The sequence below is a fragment of the Cynocephalus volans genome, chromosome 4, assembly GCF_027409185.1.
Source record: "Cynocephalus volans isolate mCynVol1 chromosome 4, mCynVol1.pri, whole genome shotgun sequence".
NCBI classification, from domain to species: Eukaryota; Metazoa; Chordata; class Mammalia; order Dermoptera; family Cynocephalidae; genus Cynocephalus; species Cynocephalus volans.
In genome coordinates, this window is record NC_084463.1 from 32,975,053 (window position 1) to 32,989,278 (window position 14,226).

Below are 14,226 nucleotides of genomic sequence, written 5' to 3' on the forward strand. Positions count from 1 at the left end.
TAAAATTATAAAGTTACCATCATTTTCAAGAATTATCACTTCTGTCTGAGGATTTACATTTCTACCTGTATCAGTCCATTTCTGTTGCTTATACTAAAATACACAGAACTGGATAATTTATAAGAAAACAAAATTTATTGCTTACAGTTGCAGACACTGAGAAGTCCAAAGTCCAGAGAACACATCTGGTGGAGGTCTTGATGGTGGCAACAGTGACCTGGGGGTCTCACATTGCAGAAAATGGCAGAGCTGAGAGAGACTAACCTTTCATGTGCTCCTCTTTTAAAGCTCTTTCAACCATGCCCATGACCACCATTTTTAATCCATTTACTAAGGCATGGTCTTCCAACCTAATCACATTTTCAAAGTCTCACCTTTTAATTACCATAATAGGATTTCCCAACCTCAACGGTTACAGTGGGGATTTAAGCTTCAATGAGGCTGCAGTGGTGGGAATCTAATCTACAGCATTCTGCACCTGACCCCCCAAAACTTAAGTCCTTTTCACATACAAATAAATTCATTTTATCCCCAAAGTCTTGACTTGTTTCAGCTCAAAAGTCCAAAGTTCAAAGTCCCATCTGAGAAATCAAAACAATTTATCTCTACTTCCAAGATACAATGGTGGGATGAGCACAGGTACACATTCCTATTCAAAAAAGTAGAAGTAGGCCAAAAGAAAGGCATGAACAGGTCCTAAACAAGTCTGAAGCCCAGCATGGCAGGCGATAAATCTCAAAGCTGGAAAATCATGCACATGACACACTGCACACTGGTTTGGGGGTTGGGTCTCCAAGTCCTCAGCCATCTCTGCTCCTGTGGTTTTCCTGGTTTCAGGTGGTGCTGTGGATTGATTGAATTGTGTCCCCCAGAGTTCATATATTAGAAGCCTAATTCCCACTGTAACTGTTGAGGGTGGGGAATCCTACTATGGTAATTGAAAGGTAAGACCTTGAAGAGGTGATTAGATTGTAAGACCATGCCTTAGTGAATGGATTAATAATGGTGGTCAGGGTGTGGTTATGAGGGCTTTAAAAAGGATAGGACTTAAGGAGGTTGGTCTCTCTGTGTTCCACCATTTTCTGCAATGTGATACCCTGCTGTCAGTCACCACCATCAAGGCCTTCACCAAATGTGTTCCCTGGACTTTGGACTTCCCAGCATCCAAAACTGTAAGCAATAAATTTCATTTTATTTATAAAATAACCAGTTCCATGTATTTTGTTATAAGCAACAGAAACTGAATAATATGGGTGGTGTTAGGTCTCTAGCAACAGCTCTATTTGGTGACTCTGCACAGTGACAGATCTCTTCCTAGGCCCCCAGACTTTTCCATACATCTTTTAAAAATCTGGGTGGAGGCTCCCAAGCCTCCACTGCTCAAGCATTCTTCAATTCTGTAGACCTAACACCATATGGACCCTATCAAGGCTTCTGGCTTGTAGCCTCCAAAGCTGTGGACACAGCCACACCTGGGGCCACCTTAGCCACCCCTGGAGCAGTCTCAGCAGCTGGGCAGCTGGGGTGCTGGTGCTGGAAGCAGCTTCCTGAGCTGGCTCCGGGCAGCAAGCCTGAGGGTGTCTCAGGCCTGTTCCTCAAGACCATTCTGTCTCACTAGGCCTTTGGGCCTGAAATGGAAGGGTTGGCCCCAGAGGCTTCTGCAATGCTTTCAGAGCCCTTTCCCCCTTCTCTTGATAATCCCTTTCTTTTGTGCTAAACTTAGCGCCATTGCATTTTTCTCCTGAAAATGCTCTCTGCTTCTCTACCACGTGACCAGGCTGAAAATTTTCCGAATTTTTATGCTCTGCTTCCCTTTTAATTTCTGGCTCTACATCATGCCTTTGCTACCATAACTCAGCTTAGGCTGTTACAAGTAGCCATGCAGCTTCTTTAATGCTTTGCTGCTTAGAAATTTATTCTGCCAAATACTCTGTTTAACAACTCCTAAGTTCCAACTTCCACAAAGTCCTAGGGCTTGGAACTTGAATTGCCAAGTTCCTTGCCAATTCATAACAAGGGTGGTCTTTGCCCCATTTTCCAGAAGTCATTTCTCATTTACATCCGAGACCTCCTTAAAGTGGTCTTTATAGTCCATACTTCAATAAGCATTCTGCTCACCAACATTTAAGCAGTCTCTAAAACATTCCAAACTTTCCCTGGTTTTATTATCTTCTAAACTTTCACCATCATCTAGGCTTTTTCTCACCTGTTCCTCCAAATTCTTCCATCCTCTCCTCAATAACCAGTTCCAAAGCCACTTCCCCATTTTCAAGAATTTTCTATAAGCAACACCTCATTTGTCTGGTACCAATTTTCTGTATTAGTCCATTTCTGTTACTTATAACAAAATACGTGAAACAAGGTGATATATAAAGAAAAAAATATTTTTTATGTTTTCAGAGATCAAGAAGTCCAAAGTTCAGGGAACATAGCTGGTGAAGGCCTTGATGGTGGCAAAAGTGACCCAGGGGTCTCACATGGCAGAAGATGGTGGAACAAAGAGAGAGATTAACCTCTCATGTACACTTCTTTTAAAGCCTTCCGAATTATGCCCATGACTACTACCATCTTTAATCCATTCACTACTGCATGGTCCTCAGAATCTAATCACTGCTTCAAATCCCCATCTTTCAATTACCATAATAGAATTTCCCACTCTCAAGTTACTGTTACAGTAGGAATCATGCTAATATATGGACTTTAGGGGACAGAATGCAATCAACCCACAGCTCTGCCTGTCTATAAAAGTTAATAATAATAATAATAACAACAACAACAATAATATATGACTATCAAAAAATACAAACTTCAGTAGTAAAATTATTATAAAGAAAAAATCATTAAGCTATTTAAATGTTGGAAAATAATATTTGAGAGATACATAACAAACTAAATTCCATATTATGTGGAATATTACAATGAATTTAATGGCTTAAAATAACAATGAAACAAATTTGGTCACTTCCAGTTCTGTAGTTCAGAAGTCCAAGATGGATTTCACTGGGCTAAATTCAAAGTGACAGCAGATCTATGTTTCTTTCAGGAGGCTCTAGAGTAGAATCCACTTCCTTGCCTTTTCCGGATTCTAGAGACCACTTGTGTTCCTTGGCTATTGTCACCCTTCTCCAAATCAAATCCAAGAAGCTGGGTCAACTTTTTCTCACACTGCCATCTTCTGATTCCCTCATGTATGCCTTCCTTTTCTACTTTGAAAAAACTGTATGATTACATGGAGTCTATGTGAATTACCCAGGTTAATCTCTCTATTTTTAGGTCAGCTGATAAACAAACTTAATTCCATGTAAAACCTTAATTCTCCTTCCCCATGTAACCTAAGTGACTCACATGTTCTGCAGGTTGAGCATGGACATCTTTGAGGGCCCATTATTCTGCTATCACAGTGGCACATCTAAAGTATCTAAGATTTTTCTTATTGGTAAGTGTTTTAAATTTTCAAAATATCTATTGACTTTTGTTCTTATCATAAACAACAAATGTGTTAGCTGCCTCAATCAACTGAATATTTTTAATTGAAAAATTACTTTTGAAAAGACTTCCATGTCTGAAGTGTGAATCAAATACAAAATTCACATTTGAGAAGCATGCCTATATCTGGGCAAAATTATTACAGTAAAACTAAAACTAAAATAAAATAAAGAAAACAGCAGGAAAACTAAAACCAAAAAAGAAAATCTAAAAGGAAAAGGCCCCAAACTAAAGCTACATACTTTAATAAACCCTTAAAGGCTGTTAAACTGACCTCATGCATGATGAAAGTGATATTTTTTAGAAAAAATTAACCGTCTTTGACTTGACTTCATGAAATTGACCACACAGGTTACGGGTTCAGTCCTACAAGACTGCCTCCACTTCAAAGGCCAATCTCAAATCCCAAATGCCACCTGTACTTCTGGACAATGTGCTGTAAGCCAGTAGTTCTTACAACCCCCTCCTTGGGTTTGCTATTTTGTTTTAATGACTCATAAAACTCAGGGAAACATTTACTTACATGTCCCAGTTTATTATAAAAGATATTATAAAGGATACAGATGAAAAGCCAGATGAAGAGGTACATAGGACTAGGTCTGGAAGGGTGTAGAGGGCAGGAGTTTCTGTCCCTGTGGAGTTGGGATGTGCCACTCTCCCAACACATGGATGTGTTCACCAACCTGGGAACTCTCTAGAACCTATAGTTTAAAGATTTTTATGAAGGTATCATCACATAAGCATAATCAATTACTAACTCAATCTCCAGCCCTCTCCTCTCCCCAGAGGATGGGAGACAAAGCTAAAAGCTTCGCACTTCTAATCGTGGCTTGGTCTTTCTGGTGACCAGCTCCCATCATGAAGCTATTCAGGAGCCCAACAAGAGTGTCCTTGTTAGAAAAAGAAAATTCTCTTATCACTCAAGAAATTCTAAAAGATTTAGAAGTTCTTTGTTAGGAACCAGGATCAAAGACCAAATGTTAGAACAAAAAAAATCTCTGAGCACCCTTATACTTAGGAAATTACAAAGTCTTTAGGAGTTCTGCATTAGGAGCTGGGGGCAGAGACCAGACATATATTTCCTATTACATCATACTTAAGTTCATTCATAAGTAATAGAAAAAAGTAAAAGATGTCTTAAAGAAGGTGTGTGTGTGTGTGTGTGTGTGTGTGTGTGTGTGTGTGTGTGTGTGTGTGTGTGTGTGTGTGTGTGTGTATAAAACTGCAGATTCAGGAAATCCAGAGCTTTTTTATCAGTCCATGGTGTCAGAAAATAAGTTTCTTCTATGCTGATGTTCTACACATGCATAAGCCCCTTCCCTAAGATTATCTCTTCATCCAATACGACTGCCCAGTACTTTTTTTTTTTCTTCTTCTTTTTTATGACCGGTAAGGGGATTGGAACCCTTGGCTTGGTGTCCTCCGCACGGCGCTCAGCCAGTGAGCGCACCGGCCGTCCCTACATAGGATCCGAACCTGGGGCCTCAGCGCTTCCAGAGCAGCACTCTCCTGAATGAGCCACAGGGGCGGCCCAGGTAATTTTTTATTTTTTTTTGACCGGTAAGGGGATCGCGACCCTCTGCACAGTGTCGTCCGCACCACGCTCAGCCAGTGAGAGCACTGGCCATCCCTACATAGGATCCGAACCCGCGGCGGGAGCGTCGCCGCGCTGCCAGCGCAGCACTCTACCAAGTGCGCCACGGGCTCGGCCCTGTAATTTTTTTTTTTTTTTTTTTTTTTTGACCGGTAAGGGGATCGCGACCCTCCGCACAGTGTCGTCCGCACCACGCTCAGCCAGTGAGAGCACTGGCCATCCCTACATAGGATCCGAACCCGCGGCGGGAGCACCGCTGCGCTCCCAGCGCCGCACTCTCCCGAGTGAGCCACGAGGTCAGCCCTAAGACTGCCCAGTTCTGGGCCGGCCCTGTGGCGCACTAGGGAGAGTGCAGCGCTCCCGCTGGGGGTTCGGGTCCTATATAGGGATGGCCGGTGCGCTCACTGGCTGAGCGCGGTGAGGGCGGCACCAAGCCAAGGGTTGCGATCCCCTTACCGGTCACAAAAAGGACAAAAAAAAAAAAAAAAAAAAAAAAAAGACTGCCCAGTTCTAACCCTGTAGCTGCATTTCAGTCAGCAGGAAAGAGGAAATAAAACAATGCCTCCTCCCTTTACCAAGACCTCCCAGAATGTCACTTCTGTTTATATCCCATTGGTCAGAAATTGGTCACATATGTAGCCTTCATGTTGGCAGCCATTTGATGGATTAAAACAGATAGAGAGTGGATACTGGACAAGAGTTAGTCTCTGCCACAGCTGCCATGCATTTTTTTTTTTTTTTTTTTTTTGCCTTTGGTCTGTTACTTTTTTCCCTGGAATGTGAAAGAAATGTAGAGCTCGAAGGAGTCCAGGGGACCCAATTCTACTTTTTGTGTTAGATGAAAAAAAGAAACATTTATTAAGCCAGTGTAGTTAGGTTTTGTTAAGTACAGTTAAATAATCTTCAACTAATATGGAATTGCGGGAAATGAGACCCCAGAAATTAGCAGAAACTAAAATGTGGTATGGGTTGAAAGGAGGAAAATAGATTCGAGTCACTGAGAACTAATGTAGATTTGATACAATATCTTCTAAAAATAGAAGCTATGTGGTAGTGCTAACCTGATAAATACAATAAAAAACAAGCAAAGACAGTGCAAGGAGGAAATCTGCAACATTTCTTATGACCAATAACTCTTATAGCCCCAGGTGTAAAATCTTAACATAGTGTTAGTAAAACAAATCTAACAGTGTACAAAAGGTATTATGTACCATGACCAAGGGAATTTATTCCAGGTATGCATATGCAAACTTAAATTCAATATTTAAAAATTAATTAATAGAATCTACTTTGTTAACAGGAAGAAGATGCAGAAAAAGTATTCGTCAACATCCAATTTGTATTCATGATAAACATTTTCAGCCAGTTAAAAATAGAGTGGGGTTATCTTAATTTGTTGAAGACCATCGACAAAAAATCTACAGCTGACCTAACACTAAACAAAGCCTAAATGCTTGTCTCCATAATAGAGAACAAGGCAAGAATGCCCACTTTCACCATTCCTATTCAACAAAGTACTGAAATTCCTAGTTACTACAATAAGGGAAGGGAATTAAACAAAATGCATACAGATTGATAAGGAAGAAATGCAAACATCTCTAGTTGCAGGTGACATTATTACCTACATAGGAATGCCTAGGAAATCTACACACACACACACACACCAAAAAATCTAATTAGAAAATGGGCTAAAGACATGGACAGATGTTTTGCCAAAAGAATACACAGAAGGCAAATAAGCACATGAAAATCTGCTCAACACAATTAGCCATTAGAGAAATTCTGGAATGGAATATTACTACACATCTATCAGAATGACTAAATTTTTTTTTTAAAGTGGGATACAGAAAATGTAAAATGCTGGTGAAAATATAAAATGGTACAGGCACTCTGGAAAACAGCATACAATTATCATACAACCCTAAAATTTCATTCCTGAGCATCAATCCCAGAAATATAAAGTTCCATGTGCACACACACATACATGCCTACACACCTGTACATGAATGTTTCTAGCATTTTTATTTATGATATTAAAAACATCGATGTGGCCCAGAAAGTCCCTTAAACAAGCTGTGAAACATACATAGCATGGTATACTACTAAAAAATGAAAAGGAGAAAACTATTGATACACATAATTTAGATAATCTCAAAATAATTTAGATAAGCTTCAAAAAATGAAGCTAAGTAAAAAAATAGCTCATACCAAATTATTACCAATTGTATGATTCACTTATCCAACATTGTTGAAATTGTATCATTTTAGAAATGGAAAATAGATTAGTCATTGCCAGAGATAAAGAATCAGCAGCAGGAAGGAGATCGTTGTTATTTTAAAAAGGCAATGCAGGAGATTCTTGTGATGGAACTATGATCTTAGCTGTGGTGGTGGAGACAGAAAGTTGTACATGTGATAAAACTATATAGAACTAACTACAAACACAGGTAAGTATAAGTAACTGGGGAAATATGAATAAGATTGTGGGTTTTATCAATGTCAAGAAGCTGTTTGTGATGTACTACAGTTTTGCAAAATGTTGCCATTGTGAGAAACTGGGTAAAGTATACACAGAGCTTGTTGGTGTTACTTCCTACAACTACATGTGAAATTACAATATTTTAATAACAAATTTCAATTAAAACATAGACTTGAACAAATGAAAAATAGTCCATATTCTAAGTTAGGAATTCTAATTAAGTTGTCAGTTCTTAAGTTATTTTATAAATTTTGTATAACACCAATAAAAATTCCGATGGGATTTTTAGTCAAGTTAGAGAAATGATCATAAATTTCTCACAGAAAAGTAAACGCGTACAATTAGCTAGAAAAAACACTGAGCAGTTATGAGGGAGGACTTGCTGTACCAAATATTAAAAATACTGCAAAGTCTATAATAATACGGTATGTATCGGTGCAGTATGAAAAAAAGGAGAGAGAACAGGGAAAGGGAAGGGAGGAAAGGAGAAAAGAGGGGAGGAAGTTAAAGACAAACCTAGAAATAGATCCTACTACACGCAGAAATCTAACATATGATAAAAATAGTATTGCAAATTGTTGGGGCAAACAATCTTTTAAATATATGGAATTGAAACACCTCTATTTCTACGGAGTTCATTTGATATTGTAATGTGCCAAAAATAAAATAAGAACCATTCCTCATGTTACCCACAAGAAAAAAAAAAAAAAAAAAAGATTGTTCAGAGATCTAAAAGTAAAAATTGAAGTGATATAAATACAAATACTAGAAGAAAAAAATGGAAGAATCTTTTTATAACCTAGAAGTAGGGAATGGTCTTCTAACCAAGACTTAAAATCCGTAGGCAATAGAAAAATAATTTGATAATTTGACCATGTTAATTAAAAAAAATACATGGGGGGAAAACACCATGAGCAAAACAAAAAGACAAATACTTAACTAAGAAAAAATATTTGCATTATATATCATAGATAAAAGACTAATATCCCTAATGTACAAAAATACTAAAAATTGACTTAAGAAAACGCAAAAAGCCTATGGAAAATGTGCAAAACATATAGCAGCAATTTATATAAGGAGATACACGATCAGTTCTTAGATATATTTTTTATGCTTAATGTTATACATAATAAAATAAATACAGTTTATAACTAACCTAAGATACCATTTCTCACTTGTGAGATTGGAAGAAATTTAAAACTTTGATAAGGCAGTCTGTTGTTCAGAATGTGGGGAAATGGGCATTCTCATACATTACTGGTGGAAATGTAAATGACACAATCCTGTTTTGGAAACTTGAGATATATCTAACAAAACTACCTATGCATCAACCCAATATTTTTTTCTAACCTGAAAATCCATCTTTGACAATACAAAAAATATATACAAGATTATTTATTGCAGCACCATTTACAATTGCTAAACACTGAAAACTACCTCAATATCCAGGAATAGAAGATAGATTGAAAAAATTGTGGAATGTCCAGACAATGGAAATACTATGCAAATTTAAAAAGAAAATGAGGTCAATCCCTATGTAATGTTTCCAGGAAATATTCCTAAGTAAAAAAAAACAAAGTACTAAAAAAGCATATATAGCATACTACCTTTTATATAAGAAAAAAAGGAAAATAGAGAAAACATATCTGCTCTGTCAAAAACAACAACAAAAATCCACAAAAAATAAAGGCCAGAAAACAATTTAGTAGATTACCTACAATGGGTGGTGATAGAAAAGGTATAGGGAAGGTGGTCTCTCTTCTCAGAGTATATATTCTTATACATCTTTGACTTATGGAAGCATGTCAATGTTTTACATATTCAAAAACATGAGATAAAATCTATAAAGATGAGAACAGTGCAAGTCCTAAAACTGAAAGCGAACTAAAACAAATAAACACAGGCACTTCAAATGAATATCATAAAAACACATAAGGGAGGAAAAGAACAAAATGAAAGAACAAATGCAGGTAAATAATGAACATAGTGTTTGATTATATGTAATGTTTGGGGTGGGGCAAAATATAGGAGAATTACAAAAATATGTCTGAACTACTTTTACTAAGTTTTTTTTAACAGCATAGGTTAAGCAATTCTGATGCTATTTCATAAGTACTGTAAAGATAGAGCAAACACATTATATAAATGTCTTGATATTGCTGATGTTAAGTTTGGCGAGAGAGAGACCCGAGTCAGGAGCCATTTCATCCGAAAGGTTTATTCCACTAATGTGGAGGGGAGACTGAACCAGATCAGTTCCAGCAAACTAAGGAAAGCAGGGGATTTATAAGACTTTTAGGGAGGGTTCAGACAGAGTAATGGGCAATTTTGAAATCAGTGGTATGCAAGGTGACACAGCCCTTGTGGTCTGATGGCATCTGGTCAGTTAGGGCATAGGCTCTTGCTTAGCCACTATCTCAGTACAAAGCATTCCAGCCTGGAGCCCACTAAATGTAGCCCACCAGATGTTTCCTTGATGATAATGGTAATGTTTACCCCTTCCCAGCAGAGGAATCTCAGTTCCCAGAGCAGAAAAGAGAAAGGGGAGGGGGGAAGGGGGAAAGTTGCTTAACCTGGCTGTGCTGTTGTTAAGCTAGCCGTAAGGCCTAATAGTTGAGAGTCAGGGTTCTCACTGCAGAAGAAGAACAAACAAACCAAATGGAATGTGGGGAAACAGGATAATTTAGTCAGGCTCCCTCGACTCAGGTCCAATCGAGGTCAAGCAGTACATTTCTTGCAAACAAGTTGTGTGTAGGTGGAGTTACTGTGCTTGTGAACCAATGTATCTTTTTAATTTTGTTGCTATTGTGTGTGCTTCAGTTTGTGAAGCAGAGCTGGCCAGCAGAGCTCCTGACTAAAAATAGAGCATGTTCACTCTGCTGGCAGCTGCTCAGTTTTCCTTTGGACTTTGTCAGTAGCAGTTGAGTTTCTGAGTTTCTCTGTGGACTGCTTGGCTTATAGTGTTGTGTGTGCTGAATAAAGACTATTCCTTCTTCAACCAAGACTTTTTTGCTGGTTACCTAGCTCATAAACCTGTGTGTGAAGGGTTTGTGAATGGGCTCGAGAGGTCTGTGAGCTCCAGACCCAGCCCTACCTCTACATGGAATCAGTCAAGACAAGATGGACTGTAATTGTAGATTTCAAAACCATGATTTTAAACTGTGTATATGTGAGTGATTGTATGTGCACATGTATATGCATGGAGGTATATTGCATGTGTGTGTATATATGTGTCAATAAATGTATGTACTCCCTAGGTATGTCTACTGAAAGTGCTAAGAAATAAAAACCTCCCAGGGGCAATGAACACACACCATGACCAGATCTTTATCTTTAATACTAGTTCTCACTAAAAGGAACGAGGACTCTCTGGAGAAATGAGTCATTCCAGGGATGGGGAAACATAGGTAAAGTATCCTTTAGAAAATTTTTCAGAAAATGTCTGATAATGGCAAATATCTCCAACCAGAGTGTATGTGTGTGTCTGTATATGTGGATTTAAGTATCTAAAAATAACTATTTTGCTGTCATAATTGAACAAAAAATTATGTTTTCATAGATGTTACATTTAGATTGATGGCCATGTTTCCTCAGCATTGTATTTATTACTAAAAGAGTTAAATTTTGGTTATTTCATAGGTTAAAGCTATTTTTTTCAAACTTCTCTTTTTCCTGGTGGGTCATCTATGCTTGTTCATTCTTAGGTAGTTTTTATTTTCTTTCATATATACTCTAAGATGTTTACTTTGTCTCACCATGAAGTGTCACTTTGTATATATCTTAAAATTTTCTACCTATATATTTATTTCAATTGTTAAAAAATAAACATTTTCTTCAATTTCCTTCAAATATATAGCTTTCTTGTTCTATCCTCCCCTACTTCATTTTTGAAACCAGGAAAGGTTTCAAATATACAAACAAACATGGTCTACAGACAGCTGCCACTCAGCCCCTTAGGCATTTCTCCTGTGAGAAGGGGCTCTTATTTGTACATGTGTCAGCCAATGTGAGCAGGACAAAGAAAATATATTTGCAGCTGGTTTAAAAGTCTGCTGAGCCCCCATTTGCTGCCTCTAATCCACAGCCATAGTAAAAGGCTTCTGTGTTGATGATTGAAAAGGAAAGTATCCTGCTTCCTAAGGGATGCAGTCTTTCAGTGGGAAATCAAACAACTACTACAATTATTGTTTCCTTTTGTTATTTTTCCTTTCAAACCACTGGATGTTCTAACCTTGCTGATTTGTTGACAGTCAGAATGCATCAATATTTTCCTTTTCTAAGGCCAATGCATTGCTACACAAGGGACTTCTGTTGCTTTATTCAAATCCTCCTGAAGTCCTGTTTACCTACTTTTCATTCCCCACTTTTTGGATTACTTTGCTCACTATCCACAAGAAACAAATATGGCACATTGCAATTATCAGCTTTTAATTCCATATTTATGTATTTTACTGTATCTTATACAAAAAAAGACTATGATGAAATAACCGTACACTCTAATTTCGGTTATGTTTTTATTCATTTAATGTTTTATATTTCTCATATCCCACATTTCACAAATACAGTTCTCAAAATTTTTCACTTAGGTGATAAAAAAATAATCTTAAGAAAGGGAACAAGAAGAACTTAGGGTTTATTTAGTAAAGCATCCTTCTCACTGGGTAAGTGCTCCTAATTTTAAAAATGAAAATCAAGAGCAAATCTAATTCAATGTACAATTATTTATTTATTTGTTTGCTCAAAAAAGTCCAGTTTGCTTATCACAAACTCCCATTCCTATCATATGTGATAACGTAGAGGAGCATACTGTGGGGTTTTTTTTGTTCTGTTTTGTTTTGTTTTTCAGGTTTTTTTCTTAATTTTTCCTTCTTTTCTTGTATCAAAGAAGATTTACCCTTGTTCCTTCATATTCTTACTTGGAACCTCTCTATAGATGTGGATACAATTAACAGGACATCTGCCATATTGGAGGAAATTTATTTTCCTTCCCATTTCTTCAGTAGAGATTTTCTTACTTCCTTGTTACGGAGCTTATAGATGAAGGCGTTTAGAACTGGTTTAGTCACCACAGTGTTCAGGACATGGACGGCTTTGGTCAGATCCAAAGCATCTTTGATGGAAGTGTGGACGTGAAGGAAAATCATGGATCCATACCAGATGAGCACCACGTTGAGATTGGGAGGAACAGGTGGAGAAGGCTTTGCTCTGGCCGCTGGTCGAGGGTATCCTGAGGATGGTGCTGATGATGTAGACACAGGAGACCAGGGTGATGAGGCATGAACTCAGGATGACTACAAAAGCAATCACAAAGGCCACGATCTCTATTACCTGTGTGCTGGGGCAGGCCAGGGTGATCCAGGGCGCAATGTCACAGAAGAAGTGGTTGATGGCACGGGGGCCGCAGAAGGAAGGGCCACTGATGAGGGCCATTGGTGCTGGAATAGCCAGGAAACAACAGAGCCAGGAGGCCATTGCCAGCTGTGCTGAGAGCAGGCTGCTCATGATGGCGCCATAGTGTAGAGGACAGCAGATGGCCAGATAGCAGTCATAAGCCATGGCTGCCAGGAGGAAGTATTCTGTGCAGCCTAATGAGAAAACAAGGTACATCTGCAAAAGACAGCTCGTAAAGGATATGGTCTGGCTCCTTCCCAGTAGGATGGCCAGGGTTTTAGGGACTGCAGCTGTGGTATACCAAATCTCCAGAAAAGAGAGGTTGCTCAGAAAGAAGTACATTGGGGTATGTAGCTGGTGGGAGGTACTCACCAACATCAAGACAGCTATGTTACCACCAACTGTGATGATGTACATCACCAGAAAAAGCATAGAGAGAGAGCTGAAGGGACTGGGACCCAGGAATGCCCAGCAAGAGAAAGTCCTGAAGCATAGTTTTATTGTCTATGTCCATTGTCGACCTTAAACCAGGAAACAGACGATGCACACTTAGGTCTTTGACCCAATCACGCAGTTCTGTAAAGATAAATGGATTCATGAAAGAACATCAATAACTGAATGCAGATATTCAGAGATGGCCTAACGTGTTGAGTGCCTGCTTGGTACTTGGAGCTAGGCATGTTGATATTAGTTATTTTAACAAAACAGTGAAATGTATTATTATAAGCAGTGCTGTGCTAGAATTATGTTATGTGCCTCTCAGATTCTCTTGGCCTCCCTCATCTCTTGGACCCACAGAGTTGCTTTTCGAACCTCAGCTGCCACCACTGACTCTGTGAGCTGTATAGTTTTATCAACAGGTTGACAAGATGCCTACCCTGAGTAACCTATCTAAAATTGATATTCATAGTTCACTCTGCATTCTGTATCCCCTTACTCAATTCTCATTGTTCCACAACACTTAAAACTTTCAAACATACTATATCATTTACTTATTCATTAGATTTAATGTTCTTGATCTGTTTTCCCAAATAAAATGAAAGTTTAAGAGGGCAGTGCTTTTTTTTTCTGTTTTGTTTAATGATATATGCAAAATCCTTTGAGCAATGCTTGAAGAGGGTAGGTGCTCGATAAATGTTTGCTGAATGAAAAAAAAAGATTGTGAAAAGACTTGACAATTTTGCAAAGATTTCACTGACAGTTATACTTCAGATCCATAATTCAAATTCGGTCTCTATGCCTCCACGGTCCCACTCCAGCCATGCCCCAGCTCAGT

General features: G+C 38.4%; 1 protein-coding gene across 1 annotated transcript; it reads right to left on the bottom strand.

The window, feature by feature from the left end:
• Window positions 1–12,535: 12,535 nt before the first annotated feature.
• Window positions 12,536–13,464, bottom strand: LOC134374751 (olfactory receptor 6F1-like). Its single transcript, XM_063092687.1, is given in 3 exon segments — window positions 12,536–12,736; window positions 12,738–13,383; window positions 13,385–13,464. Coding segments are annotated over 3 exon segments (927 nt in total).
• Window positions 13,465–14,226: the final 762 nt, after the last annotated feature.